Source organism: Haliotis asinina, chromosome 5 (genome assembly GCF_037392515.1).
Source record: "Haliotis asinina isolate JCU_RB_2024 chromosome 5, JCU_Hal_asi_v2, whole genome shotgun sequence".
In the NCBI taxonomy this organism is placed as follows: Eukaryota; Metazoa; Mollusca; class Gastropoda; order Lepetellida; family Haliotidae; genus Haliotis; species Haliotis asinina.
Window position 1 is genome coordinate 35769902 of NC_090284.1, and position 20967 is coordinate 35790868.

At 37.5% G+C, this 20967-nt stretch overlaps 2 protein-coding genes across 3 annotated transcripts; both read left to right on the forward strand.

Annotated features, from left to right (window-relative positions):
- Window positions 1-58: 58 nt before the first annotated feature.
- On the forward strand, window positions 59-11084 carry LOC137283489 (uncharacterized protein C2orf81 homolog). 2 transcript variants are annotated; one of them, XM_067815013.1, is made up of 13 exons: window positions 60-194; window positions 391-530; window positions 1428-1590; window positions 2043-2112; window positions 3009-3150; window positions 3615-3726; window positions 4614-4814; window positions 5255-5281; window positions 6844-6947; window positions 7284-7441; window positions 9750-9808; window positions 10086-10157; window positions 10370-11084. In XM_067815013.1, the coding sequence occupies exons 2-13, from the start codon at window positions 418-420 to the stop codon at window positions 10562-10564; spliced, it is 1416 nt and encodes a 471-aa protein (XP_067671114.1). In that variant the 5' UTR covers window positions 60-194; window positions 391-417; the 3' UTR covers window positions 10565-11084. The 2 variants fall into 2 exon arrangements, with proteins under 2 accessions (XP_067671115.1, XP_067671114.1); XM_067815014.1 differs by lacking the exon at window positions 5255-5281 and having other exon boundaries at window positions 59-194.
- Window positions 11085-14358: 3274 nt separating this feature from the next.
- On the forward strand, window positions 14359-20254 carry LOC137283540 (2-oxoglutarate and iron-dependent oxygenase domain-containing protein 3-like). Its single transcript, XM_067815097.1, has 9 exons — window positions 14359-14725; window positions 15328-15530; window positions 15987-16062; window positions 16646-16688; window positions 17062-17126; window positions 17581-17637; window positions 17993-18146; window positions 19702-19825; window positions 20080-20254. The coding sequence occupies exons 1-9, from the start codon at window positions 14664-14666 to the stop codon at window positions 20214-20216; spliced, it is 921 nt and encodes a 306-aa protein (XP_067671198.1). The 5' UTR covers window positions 14359-14663; the 3' UTR covers window positions 20217-20254.
- The last annotated feature ends 713 nt before the right edge of the window (window positions 20255-20967 follow it).

Genomic DNA, 20967 nt, shown 5'->3' on the forward strand with positions numbered 1-20967 from the left:
AATATAAGTAATAGAAAAATAATTACAGATTTACAAGATAATTTATTCACGTTGTAGCGAGAGCGCTTTGTTGCCATAGGGATGTCAACATCCGCCGTAATGGATTCCTCCTGAATTCAAGACAATTAGACTTATCCAAAATGACAGTTTGAAGTCAGAGTATGATGTGTCGACCTATACAAACAAATCAAATGGTACTACACGCATATCTTGTATATGTTATGTATATATTTATATTTGTTATGTATCCAAAGGTCGACGTAACTGTAAATAGTTATCCTAAAGAAAACTGTAACAGTTGATTTGTCCATTTCATTACTTGGAATTATAAAGCAATGTGATGGTGGTTAAGATTTTTTCATTTATTATGCTTATCATTTTGATTTTCAGGTAAAGTGATCTAGCAACAAATCGAGAATGTCACGAGCAGCAGTTTCCAAATCTAGGGCTGATAAAGGGAAGCCCCCAGCAGCACAAACACCTGTCATCACCCACGAAATAGTTCCTGGGAAGTTCAATGACCATGACTGGTATGTTGTCCCTTTATTTAACTCAACGTTCTTTCTTGGATAAGAGTTCCTCCCATTCCCCCGTTCCAAATATTATTTATAAACTGATAATAATACTTTAATTTTTAACAAAACCTAACACAGCACTTACTAGAGGACTCACAAAAACAACTAAAAGCCTCAAAATGAAGTAAAACATTTGGGGTTGAACCACTTAGTGTTACTTCTGTTATTCTATGGAAGAAAGAATATGAGGGAATGGACGGAACTCTTTCCCTTTCTTGATGTTTTGATGATTTTCTGCTGATAATTTGGTCCTATTTGTATTCACTGACAATTGGTCACTTTCCATGATATATTGATACAATATCATTACCTGTGGAAATCCTGTTTGCTGCACTAGAAAACATTCTTCAAAATACCTTCCGTGCCCGGTAGCACAATGGCAGCATTTTGTTTCTATCTCAGTTTCTATTTTTCTGCCTTTACATTTCTATCTGTTATTATAGTTGTCAAATATAGACAGTATGTATTCTCTTAATTTGCAGTTAATTCTTCTTGACAATACTGATATTTTGAAATGGAGTGATTTTGCAGCAGCTCTTGTTATCAGAGTATGTGGTGTTCATGAAAGGTAGAGCCATGGATTGTGTATCCATAATTATATGCAAATTATATACTTAGACTTGGTGGGAAATATGTTGAAAGTAAAATCTTTAGAAACTAATTGCCAAACTAACTTATCGTAACATTATGAAGAAACTGTGAATCTATTTATACAGTTGATTCTGAAAATTATGTTAATTCGGGTCCAAACATTATTTTTTAGGTATTTAAAATAGATGAAGTAAAATCATATTTTTGTATAGAAAAGTATACTTTGATTCCAAGAACCATGACCATTGATTTATGTGTTAGGAATATTATGCTGGACAAGGATGGAACTGAGGACTTTATCCTGGACATTGTGGATGAGGTTGTTGACAGTACCATGGACATGATATACAAGTCATACATTGAGAAACAACTTCTCCCATTCACAATATCTCAAGCCAAAGATGCCATTCTACAAATAATTGATGTGAGTCATTTTGTGGTATCAGGTTACAACTGTCGGTGTAAAAAGATATTGATGTGAATCTTAATAACTAAGGTGGCATAAATTTCAAGTACATGTAGTTACGATTATATATGTAAGTATGTGTGTTTAATTGTAAAATATATTAACTATCATCTTTAATGTCAAAATAGCTTAATGTTAGATTCAGTGGGGCATTTTGAAGGGGCCAAAATACTGGTCAGATGCCTTGCATAAACACTCAAGTGTGTTTGTTTGGAGGTGGGGATGGGGTGTTAGGTTTGTGTGCATGTTTGTTTGCACGAAATAGTGGTATGTAACTCTCAGTTATATGCATATGAGAATGTAGTCATTCTGAAATGGGAGCAAACAACAAATTTTTGTTTCAGTAACAAAAGTTATTTGATTAGAATAAGCTTTCCATTCTTTCATTGACAAAGTCATCTTTGTTCCAGTGGCAGTTCCTGGCTCGAGATGGAGGGGAGGTGAACCCAGAGGGGGATCCCACTTGGCTCCAGGATGAAGGTGAGATGAACTGAATACCAACAAGTTGATTCAGTTTTTGAGGGTCTCTGTCACAGATTGTTTCATTATAAGAAGATATGTACAATCTGACCCCGATTTCTCAAAATAAACTTAAGTCTCAGATTTGACTTAAGTTTTAGTTTGTACTCAAATTTGAGTAAACACAGGACAATTCATTTCCTAGAATCAACTGAAATCAATATTAAACTCAAACACAGCAGATAAGTTCAGTTTGGCTGATAGATTAATTAAGTAGGTATGGGTTTTCTTATTTTAAAAATACAGTTGAGTTAAAATTCAGCTGTTTCATTTTGTCAAACTCAGTTTGAAATTTGAGTAAAAACTTAAGTTTGTTTCGAGAAATCGGGGCCTGTTGTTATTAATGAACACTGTTAAGTTCATTATTCTTGTCGACTTATCGATGTAGAATGTTTCCAATCCTTGGCAGGTTGAAGGATTGAAAAGTTGTGGGAACCAAACATACACAAACTAATCATTTAATGCTCTGCAGTAATATATAATCTTCAAGCATGTGAACATGTCAAACCATGAATGTTGAATCTGAAAGTCTGTGTCCAAACCATGGTTCTGTTGAACATCATGTTCAGATGGGTATAGTGTACATGTATTATGTGGAATGTTAAGAAGATGAGCTTACAAAACGGCAGAACATCACTAAACTATAACTTTGGGCGAGTGAATAAAGTCATGGACTGTTTGATAATCTAGAGATGAAAAACATCATGTGTAGTAAAAATATTTTGTGGCCGTTGTAACAGCAATAAATGTTAATAGGGAGAAATCTGAATATACTACTGCATTTAAACTACTGATACCTCTCTACAGTTTGAAGCATAGCATTATTATTCTCATTACAATTGTATATTTCCCTACAGAACCTGACCCTGCCACAACAGACTGCTGGGCTCAGGGATCAGTACCGCGAACCTACCTGCCCCCTCCCACCCCAGTAATAGTAGAGGAAACACAGGAGCACCTAGAGGAGGAACTTGTACAGGCAGATCCAGAGGAAGCCAAGTAAACACAGCATTCAGTATATCACCCTCTCTTTGAGCTGGCAGAGTCACAACTGTGTCCTTAATTAAAATATTACAAGTCCTTTCTTAATATCTATAATCTGTGTATTATTATCCAATGGAATAATCAGTTTCAAAAGGGATGGGCTCTTTTTATCTAGCTATATTATGCACCAGTACAGTTTATTATGGTATTGAAACATGACTGTAAATGTTAAGGAAAGTTTTACCTTTTTAGCTAAAGAAAGAATGCTTTAAATAAAAAAAATGCTTAGTATTTTGAGTACAGACTGATATCATATGTTGAAGTGACTGATAATAACAACTACTTCTTGTTTCATGAAATGTGTGTACAACACCTTCACTGTCTCGCTGACATGACTCCTGACTGAGAAGCTCAACAATTATTAAGCAACACAGACAGTTAACCAGATGTGATGAATGGTAGATAACTGTTTGCTTCAGAGTCCAGATTGTGGACCCAGAGGAAGATCCTGAATTGCCTGATAAAGTGTCAGAACCCGATGAGAACCAAGCTGATGAAAGAACTGAAACTGAGGTTGGAACTGTTGAGAAGGTACGTATTTGTAGGTGTCATGTCGGAACTTCATTAAATCAATGTCAGGTCTATGTAGCATTATAAAAACATTATGTTTCAAAGTGTAATAATCTACAGTGTAGCACAGTTGTGTCGAAACTCTGATAACTTGATATCTCGGTTGTCTCAATATAACATCTCAGTCCCGGACAAATCCTTAATAATCTATCATTATTCAAGCCGATTTAACTTGATATGGATGTCACAATATTTGGATATCTCGATATAATTTCATGGTCCCAACAAGCTAAATTACCTCTGAACACGATATTTGCAACAAAACTTGATATTCACCTACCATTCATGGATACTGAGGTTGTTTCCAAACGTTTAGACATGATTGAGCATGAATGAAAGGGATGAGATAATGTAAACAAATTGTGGCCAATTGATTTGAAGGTGTCACTTGTTTGTTATTTAATCAGTATTAATTAAGAAGGAATTAATTAGAAAGTACTGACTGTTACGACTAAACATGGATAGTTTCATTATTGTTTTGAATCAAAACATACCAAGAACCCAATGAGGGTTTTGTGTAATCACATGACTAACATGTGATTGCCGAGTTGTTTCTAAATCTTGGACACTGTAACATGAGCTGTATCGTGTGTGATTGTGACCCCTGTGACTAAAATTATCTATCCTAATTAATATACACGAAATCTACTTTTTTGTTTTGTTTTCTTTCATTTTGATATGTGATTATATGCCCTGGTCAGATGTCTTGAAGTTCAGATAACTTGATATATTTTCTTGGTCCCATGAATATCGAGAGAACGGTGCTGGACTGTATATATTTGTGTAGAGAACTTCAGTTTAGATTACAACAGAATATTATTTTTTTACAAATTACAAATATGTTAAAGGATGAAAAAGTAGAAAAGAAGAAGAAGTTTAAGTTTAAGCGGTACCGGGGTCCAATAAAGTCTGCAGGAGTAAGCAAAATAACTGAGTCCCTGGAGGAGACAGAGATGAAGCTATACATGGATGAGATAGCAGGCTCCCTCCCATCGGAAGATCGCACCAGTGGAATGCTCATGCCTGCCTCATGTCACTCAATTCTCCGTGTAAGTTACATGTCAATTTCACTTTCCATAGCTCTCCGTCATACAATGTATTTGCAGTTTTGTACAGTAAATCATATTATGAATGTAATCATGCTACATTCACTGGAGACCTATGAAAGAAAGATGTCTCTCTAATTATACCTACAGTAAATATTGTATGACATATTAATCTCTTGTAAACATGAGTGATGTGTTCCTTGTGCACCATATTTTGATGTTGTGCTTGTTGTGTTTTAACATCCCTGCACTGTCATTAACTGCATGAAAATAAAGGTAATGTCTTTTGAAAACTGATCACACTTACAATTTGACAGGTGTCAATCACTGGCCATGTCAGTAGTTTTCATTGCAGCATTCCATGTTCAATGTTAAATACAGCCATTGTCTTTGTAGTGGAGAGTTACATAACATATTGCAAGTATTAATGTTGCCAATTTCAGAGTAATACTGACGCCACATCAGCGCAGGTATACTATATGTAGAAAGACTTCAAACAACACCTATAATTTGGTAGACAATATTCTCATTAGATTAAACAGTTTACTTTACCACGAAGTGTGTAGATGATTTCACCTTTAAAGTTAAGATAATGGATGACAGTAGAATTGTCACATTTTGCAGATGCTTTAGAACTGAAACGTTTAGCATGAGATAGTAAATGTGTTTGCTACTGCTACTGGGCTTTTTATGTTGATAGAGCACTCACCAGTTCTCAGTGGCCCACAAAGAATGTTGATGGTTATTTCATTTACTGCAGTACTTAGAATTACAAGCAGCTCATGTGATATATGCATTCACATGTCATAGGTATAAATATTAAGCATGAATTGTTCTATAAATATTGACGCTGAAACTTGAGGAAAACTGTAAATTGTAGTACATTGCATGATCACATTTCTGTGTATGCATTAGATACCACCACCCACGTGCATCTATTGCTTACCACAACACCCCACCCCCTCGTCCCTCGATCCTCCCCTAGCCACACCCTACTGCTGCATGGTTTAAGTTATTTCAGCTCTTTGGCAGCTTGGCATGGTTTCTATTCTTATTGTTATTTGTCAAGTGGTAATTTTTCCATAAATACTGATTACATTTGTGAATAATTTCAACCAAATTATCATCAAATCTTTCTAATTGCTACCGCTAAGCAAAGATCCGAGGATATCCGATTATGGGTCATGTCAGAATGACCTTTCATCCAACCAATCAGAAAGCTGCTTACTTAATGACAGTCAAACATGTTTTGTAAATATGTAACCTTGAAATGGTTAGATGGTTTATTCCAAATGACAGTTGCTGGATTTGTGACTGAATCTATCAAAAACGTCATTTACGACATTTGAACAAAAGTGACTTAAAATTAGCATTTCTTATGACTTGTAGTTCTCTGCCAGCTGGGTAATGTAGATCACATTCCAGAGAATTCATTTGTTCAATTTTCAAATCTGAATGAAGAACTTTATAAAAATATGTTTCAAAGTGTAGTCCAGAAGAGAAGTCGCCAGTATGAACTGCTTTCTGGTTGGCTGACGTTGACTTTTTGTTTAGCATTGCTTTGACTAGTTGCTAAATCTTTGCAAAACGTCATGACCTGAAAAGAAGCATCCTTAGATATTTGTGTTGCAGTAGCAGCAACTAAGACTGGATTTGAATGATAATTTTCATTTTTTGGGAATTACTATACTTTTTCTTTCATTTCATACTAACCATTTTCTTCATACTAATTTCTGTTCTGGGAGAACTTTCACAAATGATCCTGAGTCCATGGTTTGTTACAAAATGTATAGTCATTTGTAGCTCTGACTGCAAAATGAAATTTTGAATATGTTTGCATCTTTAAGGTAGTAATACTGATATATATATATATACTGAAATTATATTCAAATTTGTATGTTCAAACTATAACCTGTGCAATTTAATGACCTTACAAATATCAGCAAACAATTAGGACAAATACTAACATTAATTTTGATGCTTTTAGTTTTTTCATCGCTTTACGAAATGCCACATATCCATGTGACTACAGGTTCAAGCAGGTCGTCCCCCCGGGAACAAGGACGTTGTGTATGATGACATGGGAAATGTCATTGCCGTTGTCAAGCTAGACCCAGAGAAACTGCCTAATCATAGGTAAATTAACTCAACTTTCAGACTTGAACATTTCTGTAGTCATTCTTAGTGCCGTGTATGAAAACAAATTTGTAACTGTTATGAATTTTCATATATTTTTATGTGATGCTTGAAGAGCAGGATACACTTGTCCCAGTCATCTAAGACACTACCCTTGGCTGTGCAGAGTTATGCCTTATAGTAATGTCAGAATCCAGTCACTGTGGATTGTTACTTATGCTGTAGATGTACCTTTCAGTCATTTTCCATTGTGAATGTTTTCAGTGAATTGATCCAATTCTATATGTTTCTCTTTGTGCCACTTATGAAACCTACACCCTTTTTTGTATCTCCCAGAGTACGGATAAAGTACCAGGTGGTGGACCCTGCTACAGAGGCTGCTCAGGCTCGACTGGAAGCCATGAGACATGGTAAATATTCCGGGGGTCCACAGGTACCAACCATCAGACGAATCAAGTCACGAATCAAAGGCAGCACTGATGCAGCATCCATCTGTGAGTATCAGGTTCACTGTTAAAATAAGATTGGTGATTGTATGGTTTCAGTTACATTTACTTAAACTGATAGGTTCTTTCAACAACTTAGTGTTTATATGCTATATGATTGTCAGAATCACATGCATTTGACCTTCTTTCGCACTTATGTTGAGTAGAACAAATATGATATGTTCATATCTAACTCAAAAGTTATTTCAGAATATCATCTTGCTAATGGAAAAGTAGGACTTAAAGGGGCACTGATGCGGAGCGAATAATGTTTCTCGCCAACGGTCGAATTACGAAACCAAACCGCAAATTGGTCAGCGCCCGCTCCTTCGACCGTGACGGACAAAGGAACTGGGCTCCTGTCCATATTAGCAGAATTTCTTCACCTAAACAGTCAGGAGGTCGGATGCCCATCATATGCCATTTGTTTAAAAATATCCATGGTATTCCTTGTCTGATCGTATCCAAATATCCCAGCAGTGTAGTTCTTTTCGGATGCTTGGATGGAATAGTTACTGATCCAATTTGATCCTATTTCTGTGTTTTTAACCTCGATATTTAATCATGTTACATGAAAATATGATGTCTACAGGCACGTAGCAAGCCATTTGTTTCAGTACGGAAGGTTGTAAAGCTTTATATATATAGGTAGTTTTGAGTGTTGGTTCAGCTGTGATAGCAAATATCATACGGAAATTTTGGTAGCTATGGTAGCTACAATGGTTTATTATTTATGATAATAAAAACACACAGTTGATTTATTTGAATTCATAAACAAAAAACGATGACTTTGCCTTTGGTAGAGAAATCTGAAAATTTTCTTACGTAAAAAAACCCTTATTTCACCTATTTACCCAAGTACACAGCAAATGCCTGTGTGTATTCCTTATGTAACGAAATTCCGTTGGTATCCTCAAAACAGTTTCGGCCCATAAGTGTTGTCAGGCTGCATGCGACACAGAGATTACATCTTCCTTGCTGTAACTCGCGTTGGATGGTGTACACCTGCACGTGTTATTTGTCATTATTTCTCTGGATGGTCAATTAATGAATTTATAACAGGTATAATTAGTAGTAACACCACTTCGGTTACTCAACAAAGGTTCCCATTTGGCATTTCTCCTGTCTGGAGTAAATACTCAACATTATAAACTAAGGTCTGTAATGGCAAATGTATTGTATGTTATGTAATATGTGCATGTAAGTGATGCAAGAGGGTTTATCAGCTGAGTTACAAAAACAAACATCGATCAAAGGATTAACCGATAACACACTGATTGATTAATTACTTTTATCTTCTGACGGATTTGTCAAAAGGCAGTGTGTGTAGATGACTACACCCTGTCGTAAAGAGTGAGTGCAAAAACAACATCATCCCTTCAAAGAATTAACCACCCTTGCGTTGGTTGATTGATTGCTCATTATTGGTTAACTAAATTACTTAGAATAGTGGACATCATGCAATTAGTTTGCCAGGTGTGCTATCTTGGGAGACCAATGAGAGATTTATCTGGTTTTCACCAACGAAAGACGTGAAACGATGTGTTACTTTTTCGCAAACTAGACAGTTGTAAGACACGCGACATAGAGCAGGATTATTTACCAGCTGCAGATGAATGGAATACGATTTCTTTTACGTGGATATTGATGGATACATTCCTGAACAAGGTAGTAGCCTGACATTGTTGCTATAAAATTAGTCTGTTTGACATTCATTATTTGCATTTTGTTTTAATTTATTTGTTGTAGCATTCAGCAGAATCTATATGACAGAAAACACACACTAGATCGCGTATATGTGTGAAATAGGATCCACTTTGGCAATCTATACAATGTATAAATGTTGCTGTTATGTTAGAAATTTACTATGAGTATAAGCAGATCGTGTGTTCTTTTATTAATTTTCAGAATCATACAAATATGACAATAAACTAATTAGGGTTATGAGACAAAATATAGAGATGTACATTGGCTTCGTTATTTTTCTGTCCTAATAGTTTTTTACCATTTCTACCACTGGCAGATGATTAACCTTCAAAGTGTTTCATTTGTTTTCCTAATACATTTGTTATGAAGTAAAAATGACTTCACCTAAGTTGATCTGTCTATAATTAAACTATCAATTGCGCTTACGGTATGCGCAGCAGAGGTCACGAACCAGTCACGAATGCTGGGATATCATCCGGGTACTCACGGGAGAAAAACAATAACAAAAGTTTACACCAGTCCACGGAAATTGCTCCGCATCAGTGCCCCTTTAAACAAGTCACCTCAGTTGATATGTAAGATGTACCAGTATGTCAATACTATTTTCCAGCCAAATCCTCCAGTAAGACATCTCAACAGCCCACCATTGCTCCACTGCCACCTCCACTGGTGAGTTCCCTGTCACTGATAAAGTACATATAAAGTATCCAAGTATTTGTCTTCAGATGACATTCTTGTGCATGTATTATCTACAACACCATAACCATGGCATCATAGGATCCTTACAATTTTCAAACAGAAGTTGATGTAGCTGAAATACTGAGGTGTGAAACCCTGACTCGGTTCATTAATAAATTAAATCAAGCTGATGTTCAGTTTAGAAGTTCCTGAACCTGTGGTCAGAAGGTTTGTTTCTGATGTACATTACCTCCATACGTGTTCCCAGATTGAGGCGATGGAGGTTGCAGCTGGGGTAACAGTAAAGGAAGGTGGACGGGTCAAGAAGGGGCCAAACAGGGTAAGGGCAAGTTATTTAATGGTTATGACAATGTATTTTACATTCCAGCAGAAACATGTCTTATTTCAGCATGTTCAAAAGTATGGTAGATCTAGAATGATACAAGCGTTTTACATAAAACAAACAGCCTGAATGAAACCTTTTTGTAGCTGTAGTGATATACTGGTGATTGATGGTGGCAACTCATCACTGTTAACTTGTAATTGTTCCAGTATGTCAGGAAATCAGATGTCATGGAAGAGCATCAGAAAACACTCCGTCCAGTTGCATCAAGGATCCCAGCACAAGCCCTAGATGTCACCGATCTGCTGGATCGAACCACACCTGTCCTCCGACCTATCAGAGAATCACCCCCATTGCCTCCTATTGTCCCCCATCCCCCTACACACTCAAGGATAACTACATAATGTCAATTACAAAGCATGGTATGATCAAGTGTATATAAATCTAGACTTGGAATGTCATTATTTTCAACTGTGATAATTTCTTATTCATACCTGTACATACTTAATTGTAGATAAAAACATACATTAGACTAAATACTAGTATTGGAATATTTTGATATGTTCTCTGTATTTTATGTGAATGGTAAGAATATAGTACTCTTTCATCCATTTCATATTCTATAGTCTGTTTGTGTTTAAAGTTCCCTTTGCATGGCACTGATACTTAGCGCTAATTGAACGTTTTTAGTTCGAATTTCAGTTTTGGTGTCAGGACACTATGTGTTTACTGCTCATTACTGTTTCTTACATGGGAAATATGAAATAAATTCTGTTGTTTTCTGACCACGATTGCCATTAATGTTCATACCTTGGGTCTTTGTAATATGTTTCAGGGCATGGGGGATGGAGTGTGGGTAAGAGTTCCTTTGGAAATGTATATTTATATCAGTGTGAAGATATTAAACTGCTTTCTTCATTAAAATCATCTTTGTCGTTATATTTCACACAGTATGTACTTTCTCACATCAGAGCTGAATGAACAATTTGAAATAAATGCATGACACAATACAAATAGCAGAATGGGTGTCAGATAATTCGTGCCAAATATCTGCAATCGATTCCCCAAATGGGCACAATGTGTGAAGCCCATTTCTGGTGTCCCCTGGCCGTAATATTGCTGGAACATTGTAATCATGTATCCTGGACCCCCTTCTACATTTCTGGATGATCTGTTTATGATATGACACAAGTACCAACACAAAATACCAATACTTCATTGTTTCAGGAAAAGATCAAGGCAATATTTAATTGTCATATCTGTTCACTGCACACCCCTAAATACTCAGGGAAACATATGTAAAGGATATCAACTGTTCAGTTCTTCAGTTCAGAGTCACATGAGAGATATCACTTTGTGAGATGAAACCATATTTCTTGGGGGTGGGGGGACTTAGTGTTGAGCTTAAATGATTTTTAGCCCAAAACTTTCCACCAAAATGTATATATTTTCTTTCACTACATGTCAATTCATGTCAATAACTGACCATCAGAATACCAAAGTGTTGGTTCATGAGGATAAAGACTTACACATTTCTGAAAAGTTGTATCCCAACATGTTGCAGCTAACACTGCTAAATGCTGTTAATATGACACACTCAAAATAATAAACATACAATGAATAAATTACCTTGGGACATTTATATCTGCATATAATGTTGAACTCACAGGAACCCGATATCACACTGTAGGTTAAACCAGGGATACTCTAGCTACAACCTCTATATAGGCTCCCTGGTTAAACATAGACCATAGATCTACACGCACGTCATATATACCATAGATCTACACGCACGTCATATATACCATAGATCTACACGCACGTCATATATACCATAGATCTACACGCACGTCATATATACCATAGATCTACACGCACGTCATATATACCATAGATCTACACGCACGTCATATATACCATAGATCTACACGCACGTCATATATACCATAGATCTACACGCACGTCATATATACCATAGATCTACACGCACGTCATATATACCATAGATCTACACGCACGTCATATATACCATAGATCTACACGCACGTCATATATACCATAGATCTACACGCACGTCATATATACCATAGATCTACACGCACGTCATATATACCATAGATCTACACGCACGTCATATATACCATAGATCTACACGCACGTCATATATACCATAGATCTACACGCACGTCATATATACCATAGATTTACACGCACGTCATATATACCATAGATTTACACGCACGTCATATATACCATAGATCTACACGCACGTCATATATACCATAGATTTACACGCACGTCATATATACCATAGATTTACACGCACGTCATATATACCATAGATCTACACGCACGTCATATATACCATAGATCTACACGCACGTCATATATACCATAGATCTACACGCACGTCATATATACCATAGATCTACACGCACGTCATATATACCATAGATCTACACGCACGTCATATATACCATAGATTTACACGCACGTCATATATACCATAGATTTACACGCACGTCATATATACCATAGATCTACACGCACGTCATATATACCATAGATCTACACGCACGTCATATATACCATAGATCTACACGCACGTCATATATACCATAGATCTACACGCACGTCATATATACCATAGATCTACACGCACGTCATATATACCATAGATCTACACGCACGTCATATATACCATAGATCTACACGCACGTCATATATACCATAGATCTACACGCACGTCATATATACCATAGATTTACACGCACGTCATATATACCATAGATTTACACGCACGTCATATATACCATAGATCTACACGCACGTCATATATACCATAGATTTACACGCACGTCATATATACCATAGATCTACACGCACGTCATATATACCATAGATCTACACGCACGTCATATATACCATAGATTTACACGCACGTCATATATACCATAGATCTACACGCACGTCATATATACCATAGATCTACACGCACGTCACATATACCATAGATCTACACGCACGTCATATATACCATAGATCTACACGCACGTCATATATACCATAGATCTACACGCACGTCATATATACCATAGATCTACACGCACGTCATATATACCATAGATCTACACGCACGTCACATATACCATAGATCTACACGCACGTCACATATACCATAGATCTACACGCACGTCACATATACCATAGATCTACACGCACGTCATATATACCATAGATCTACACGCACGTCATATATATCATAGATCTACACGCACGTCACATATACCATAGATCTACACGCACGTCATATATACCATAGATCTACACGCACGTCATATATACCATAGATCTACACGCACGTCATATATACCATAGATCTACACGCACGTCATATATACCATAGATCTACACGCACGTCACATATACCATAGATCTACACGCACGTCATATATATCATAGATCTACACGCACGTCATATATACCATAGATCTACACGCACGTCATATATACCATAGATCTACACGCACGTCACATATACCATAGATCTACACGCACGTCACATATACCATAGATCTACACGCACGTCATATATACCATAGATCTACACGCACGTCATATATACCATAGATCTACACGCACGTCATATATACCATAGATCTACACGCACGTCATATATACCATAGATCTACACGCACGTCAAACTACTTTAAACGTCATATATATATGACGTGCGTGTAGATCTATGGTCTGTGTTTAACCACAGGTTCCTGTGGTTGAACCGTATCCTAGTCCAGCATATAACTAGACGACTTTGCACTATACCAAGGTGTGCTCGGTGTAGGCCTTGGCTGGAATACGAGTTTATTGATATGAACTAGGTCGTGGTACTACTGTTGTCACCATGTACAGGGCGTTAGTGTGCACTCATACTACATTCTAAGCTCCTTGTGAAGTATAACGCCCCAAAAGCTGCACTGGGCAAGTAATGATAAACGTCACACAGTTACACACCGTTTGAGCATAAATATTTTGACAAAAATCTTGAGAGAACACATACATATAAATGAAACCTATCAATAGTAACCTTTAAAATGTCTTGAAACGAATAAGAAACTACTTTAAAGTCACAACCGTCGACCGTGGTCTGAACACCCAATCTTTCTGAAAATTCCACAAAAGCGTAATTAAGTCATTCAGAGTTATCTGCCCTTGGTGGGGTTTTCCCGTCCTTACCCCCACCACTACAAATCAACAAGCAACACGTGTGTATCTACACGCATTGACTGTACTAAATGAGGTCAAGACGTTGTCAGCGTCTCTGTGATAAACAAAGGGCGATCTTGTACTTACGACAAGTTGAATGTTTTGGCAGAAGATGGTGACGAACGCGTTGAATGGATGGTCAACTTTCTAAGTAAATTTGTGATGAAACAATTTGTAACATAAACTGCCGCTCATTAACACTTAGTAAACATTTGGTGGAATTGCTCACTGTCTAGCATGGCAGAGAGAACCGTGCGAAAACGTTCACATGCAAAGAGCAAACCACAAGAAAGCAAACGGTAGGTGAACGGCAAACGGTAGGGTTACTTACTACTGAGCTGTATTAATCATGTACAGTGTAAGTCACCTGTCAGGACAAGTGTGTGTGCGTGCATTCGTTCGTGTGTGCTTACGGGCACTCGCGCATGAGTGTTGGTGCATGGAGGCTTGCATGCATGCAAGACGATCCAGTAGGTTATATCCAGAGTATGGTACAATGACATTAAGAGGTTAGCATATATCATGCATGGTCACACTGTAATGATCTTGTTTGTTTTTAAATTTCGTTATTTAAAACTATGTTCCTAAGAGAGGTACAGCTAGACTTTGTTGGTTTAATTGTTCTTAGGTTCAATCATATACACAGATATCATTCACTTGTGCAATGGTGCCAAGCTAGCTGTAATTGCCAACTTTGGGCCAACGTCTGAATGCTGTACATGTATAATAAATTCATTCAAGTTCATGAATGACTGAACTTGATAGCTGGTTTTCAAAATGATGTTGCAGTGTCTGCATGCATATTTGTCCCACAAAACCTTGTAAGAACAACAGTATCTGTTCTTCATTAATAACAGGTGAACAAGGTAAATAATTCTTTTATTTAAACCTGTTGTTACAGAGCAGAAGCTGATAACAGTAAGTCATCGCAAGGCCCATCAACTGGAGTCATCCTCATCATCATCACCCTCACTGTGGGACTGTGCTGTTATTACTTCCTGTTGGCAACCCCAGACACAGTGTTTGTCCGAGTATCAGATCATGTCCAGCGGGCAGTATATGATGTTCCATGCTCAAAAGATTATTCACAAGAAGAATTTCTAGGTCACTGAATTTTTTTTGTTTAATTCAAATGTGTGTCTGTGTTTGTTATAAGTATTACATTCTAGAATGTAATCTACTGTGATGAGGGGGAGTAGTTGTAGCATTGTGGTTGAATCTCTGACTCCTCTCATCGAAGTTTGGGTTCATTTACAACATGGGTGTAAAGTGTGAGGAAAATATCTGAAAACTATTACACAAATTCGCATTTTCATAAAAACATAATAATCTTACTGTGAAAAAAAGAAGTGATTTTTTGTTCAGTGCCCAAAGTCCATTAATAAACAACGAATGTCTCTCAGCCATCAAATGTCATGAGTGTATGTCTTCCCTCCAGCCCGATTCAATCTATTTTCATTCCTCACTTTATATTCATGATTACTGAAAGTCAATGGTTAATAAATATGTTTGCCATGTATGTACAGGTATTTTATGGCTGCCATGGCTGGTACATTTCAGAGTGCAAGCCAAAGAGGTGTGGCAGAGTGGTGATGGATGACCTAGTCAGGAGGGAAGATGCTGAATACTTGCTGAGGTAACCACTCATGTATGGACACTACCCAAACCTGTCACACCTGACATTATGGTCACCTGAAATACTGGCCTTGGTATATGTGGTGTTTTGCAGTTTTCTGATATTCATCAATAAAGCAGGGGAACATTACCGGATACAAAATACTGACAGATCATACTCCACCATGGATGATGCTTGGAGCTCAGCCCATCCCCACTGACCAGCGTCTGCTGGCATCCAGCTGCCTACGATGTCCATGTTAGGATCCCAGTAGTTGTTGACTAACCCTGGTAAACAGATGAGTAGTTGTTTTTGACAAATTTCTGGCAAATATTTAAAATGTAGTGCTTAGATTGCCATGGTGGCTGTCAATCTGACCACAAAATCACCAACTAACCCTCCCTCTGGAAAGTGTATTTTTCATCTGGTCCATCACTGACTACAGGAACAACTGACCCTCGATATTCATAGTGTGTTTGGTATCTGGTCCATCATTGACTGGTTACAGGTACCCCCTGACCATGATGTCCCTCCAAAACAAAATATGAAGCCACCATAGTAGGAGATGTGAGAGTTGTTTCTACATCAGTATGTTATGTTTCAGGGTTGCTGAGAAGGGCCTCTCACTGGCTGGATCAAGTGGTGGGGTAAGTTATGTCACAGCTATGTCATGGAGGTTCCTGAAGCATAGGACCTTATTGAGACGTAGGAAGGCCCATTGTTCTTATTTATGCTATCATGCTGTTGATTTTGGTGGTTTTTTCTCAGCACATTGCTCAGTTTTATTTTGTTTTACCTAATACAATGACTTCAGTGTAAAGGGGCATAACTCTGATGTTGTGATCCAGATTAATGAGTGTTATACAATTGATCATTACCAGACTGTTAGTATATGAGTATGGGACAGTGAACAGGAAATGTTTACCACACAATATCTGTGGTGAACACTGGACTCTATGAACTGTAATTAACTTGTGCAGCTGATGTTGTTATTAATGCATGTCATGTTCATATCCTCAGGCTTCCATCTTGGATCTACACACTGGAGCTCTGTCGAAGGATAATGCATTCATAGATATATACAGGTAATATTTGTCCTGTTAATTCGATTCTGTTTCCTTGCAGTTCCTTGTAACAGTATATAGTTACTGACTATATCTAGATACGTGTGGTAGATACATGTTGTTTCTGTAGGAGTAGGTGAATTTTTACCTTTCCCCACAAACCAGGCCACACATACTCCAGGTTTGTAGTGTGTCAGGACCCACTTGAAAGTTTGGAAGTTTGGGATGCTGGATCATCAAAATAATTTGGAGTGACAGCTTCTATATTTGTACAACAGTGACACCAATATTACATGAGTGAGTATCAGACTTGTCTCAACAGAGGAGAATAGACGTCATATACTGCTCATGTCAGAATGATGATGAACAAAAACATAAACATTTCAGCTATACATATTTATCTGGCAATATATTTATTTTTAATAAGTGTAATTCTTATATTCGAAGAGGCACATGTTTGTTTCTTTTTTTTCAGATTACTTAAGGCAGAAAATATTGACTTGTTGACAGAAAAGGATTTTAAGATTTACAAGTAAGTAACATTTGAGCTTAAACAAACTTTAGAAACAGACAAATTCTGGTAAAGTCTTTTAATATTACACCTGATGGAAGATGCCTTTAATTTGTTGGTGTTATTGTATTTGATACCTGTAAATTATTAGAAATGTAAAGATTTGAAGGATGAAATAATTTCTGGGCATTGTTTACAGAATTTTATGAGCCATTTATAATGTCTTGATATTTGTTTGTAAATACATAATCATGTAGTGCAAGGTTTCGCAAATTAGGGGGTTTTGCCTCTGATTTAATGTTCATTGTTCCTCGTGTTACAGTGTCTGACGAGCTTCAGTTGCGTCATGACTGTCACTGCAATGTTACCATTCCAGGAAAGTCAAAGACCAGATCCATGGTGCCATTGCCACAGAGTTTGGTGTGCCGCCAGGGAAACTGTATCTCACAAAGCCAACATTCTTCTCTAGAATGAACATGACCACTCCAAAGACAATACACGATGAATACTGGCATGCTCATGTAGACAAGGTATGTCTGTGTTGGTAATACTGGCATGCTTATGTAGACAAGGTATGTCTGTGTTGGTTATACTGGCATGCTCATGTAGACAAGGTATGTCTGTGTTGGTAATACTGGCATGCTCATGTAGACAAGGTATGTCTGTGTTGGTACTGCTGGCATGCTCATGTAGACAAGGTATGTCTGTGTTGGTAATACTGGCATGCTCATGTAGACAAGGTATGTCTGTGTTGGTAATACTGGCATGCTTATGCAGACAAGGTATGTCTGTGTTGGTAATACTGGCATGCTCATGTAGACAAGGTATGTCTGTGTTGGTACTACTGGCATGCTCATGTAGACAAGGTATGTCTGTGTTGGTAATACTGGCATGCTCATGTAGACAAGGTATGTCTGTGTTGGTACTACTGGCATGCTTATGTAGACAAGGTATGTCTGTGTTGGTAATACTGGCATGCTCATGTAGACAAGTTATGTCTGTGTTGGTAATACTGGCATGCTTATGCAGACAAGGTATGTCTGTGTTGGTAATACTGGCATGCTCATGTAGACAAGGTATGTCTGTGTTGGTACTACTGGCATGCTCATGTAGACAAGGTATGTCTGTGTTGCTAATACTGGCATGCTCATGTAGACAAGGTATGTCTGTGTTGCTAATACTGGCATGCTCATGTAGACAAGGTATGTCTGTGTTGGTACTACTGGCATGCTTATGTAGACAAGGTATGTCTGTGTTGGTACTACTGGCATGCTCATGTAGACAAGGTATGTCTGTGTTGGTAATACTGGCATGCTCATGTAGACAAGGTATGTCTGTGTTGGTAATACTGGCATGCTCATGTAGACAAGGTATGTCTGTGTTGGTAATACTGGCATGCTCATGTAGACAAGGTATGTCTGTGTTGGTAATACTGGCATGCTCATGTAGACAAGGTATGTCTGTGTTGGTACTACTGGCATGCTTATGTAGACAAGGTATGTCTGTGTTGGTACTACTGGCATGCTCATGTAGACAAGTTATGTCTGTGTTGGTACTACTGGCATGCTCATGTAGACAAGGTATGTCTGTGTTGGTACTACTGGCATGCTCATGTAGACAAGGTATGTCTGTGTTGGTACTACTGGCATGCTCATGTAGACAAGGTATGTCTGTGTTGCTAATACTGGCATGCTCATGTAGACAAGGTATGTCTGTGTTGCTAATACTGGCATGCTCATGTAGACAAGGTATGTCTGTGATTGTAATGCTGGCATGCTCATGTAGACACGTTAATCTCTGTGTTGGTAACACTGGCAACAGGTTCGCCGGGGAATACTTAGGGTGTTGTGTCTGTCTAAGGCTGATTTTTTGTTTTACTTGATTTACAACCTGAACACACAACTCAAATCTTAAAAATATGCTCACTATAATTATTGTAATCTTTAACTGTTAACATACTGCATAGAAATTCTGCAGACAAAAAAGTAGAAAAAATGACTCAAATCAAAATTATTTGACAGGACTGTACACTATGTGACAGAAAAATACTATGTTTGTGCTAAAGTTGATGTGATATATCTGTAGGAGACGTATGGCTCCTTCCACTACACCTCACTGCTGTATCTTGCCACCTACAAGCAGGACTTTGACGGCGGCAGGTTTGTGTTTGTGGACAGTGATGCCAACAGAACGGTGGAACCAAAACTAGGTAAGAATACTGTATCAGCAATAATAGCATAGCGGATGAAAGGTCTAATTAATTCTGAAGATTTTTTGGCATAAACATGGTGATTTTCCATTTTGGCAGGACAGGTTTATGAATGCACAAAATGAAATACAGTGATACATTAAGGAGTCCATAGCTTCTGAGCTGAAGTAGATGATCTGATGTATCAGTGAGAATGTTATCGCATATCAATTAAAGTGTTATCACTTGGAAATTATATTCCATCTTTTTTTCAGGTCGTGTGTCTTTCTTCACCTCTGGTTCAGAGAATGTCCATTTTGTAGAGCGTTTGAAAGATGGGGTGCGGTATGCTATAACTGTGTCCTTTACGTGTGATCCGAGCAAAGCTATTTCCGATCCCGTGTCCAGGTAATCATTCCATGTTTTTTAATAAAATAAAATAAAAACACATTCTTCTGTTGTTGTTTTGCTCACTGACCACATGGGTTCTAATCGATGTTCTTGATTGTGTGGGGCTGATTGAGAATAACACTAAACTTAAAAAGTGGTTAACTGAAATATCAGTAACAACAAGTGTTCATTTGATATTTACACAGAACGTGAATGGATATCCCCATATATTTCTATAGGAAGGTAAATTCTATACATGATTCACAATCACCAAGTTCACATACTACAACCACACAGCCCTTTCTACAGCTACAGCTACTACAGAAACTGACCAAGAAGTCTAGGGAGATGCACCAGGTAAAATAAATATTACTAGTAAATTAAACATCATTACTTCTCACAGGTCATGTAAAAAGGGAGTACTGTATGAAACCGTACTTGTCAGCTGTTTTGTCTGTTCATATCTTCCTACTTAAAAAAAACTCGTGCTTGATGTCTTAACGGGTACAGATAGTCTGTTTGACAGTTCCAGAACCTTTTCGTCACTTCTACTGTATGTGTATGTGTACAGCTCTAATTGGTGCATCTACCTTTTCCTCAGGTTTGTATTATCGGGTTTCCTTTCCAAACTAAATGTTTATTTTTATCACAGTTAATATTTTCGGAGTGTTAGTCTACGACATGATGTGTGAAACCAGGGAGCCTATATAGAGAGTTATAGAGTATCCCTGGTGAAACACATTCTACCTGGTCCCTGCCAGGAGGTACGGGAA

Coding starts and splice junctions, on each gene's coding strand:
- LOC137283489 (XM_067815013.1), top strand. CDS start 418: ATGTCACGAGCAGCAGTTTCCAAATCTAGGGCTGATAAAGGGAAGCCC. Junction 9,809..10,085: donor CTCCACTGCCACCTCCACTG/GTGAGTTCCCTG, acceptor ACGTGTTCCCAG/ATTGAGGCGATGGAGGTTGC. Junction 10,158..10,369: donor TCAAGAAGGGGCCAAACAGG/GTAAGGGCAAGT, acceptor TAATTGTTCCAG/TATGTCAGGAAATCAGATGT.
- LOC137283540 (XM_067815097.1), top strand. CDS start 14,664: ATGGCAGAGAGAACCGTGCGAAAACGTTCACATGCAAAGAGCAAACCA. Junction 17,638..17,992: donor AAGGATTTTAAGATTTACAA/GTAAGTAACATT, acceptor TTACCATTCCAG/GAAAGTCAAAGACCAGATCC. Junction 18,147..19,701: donor GGCATGCTCATGTAGACAAG/GTATGTCTGTGT, acceptor ATATATCTGTAG/GAGACGTATGGCTCCTTCCA.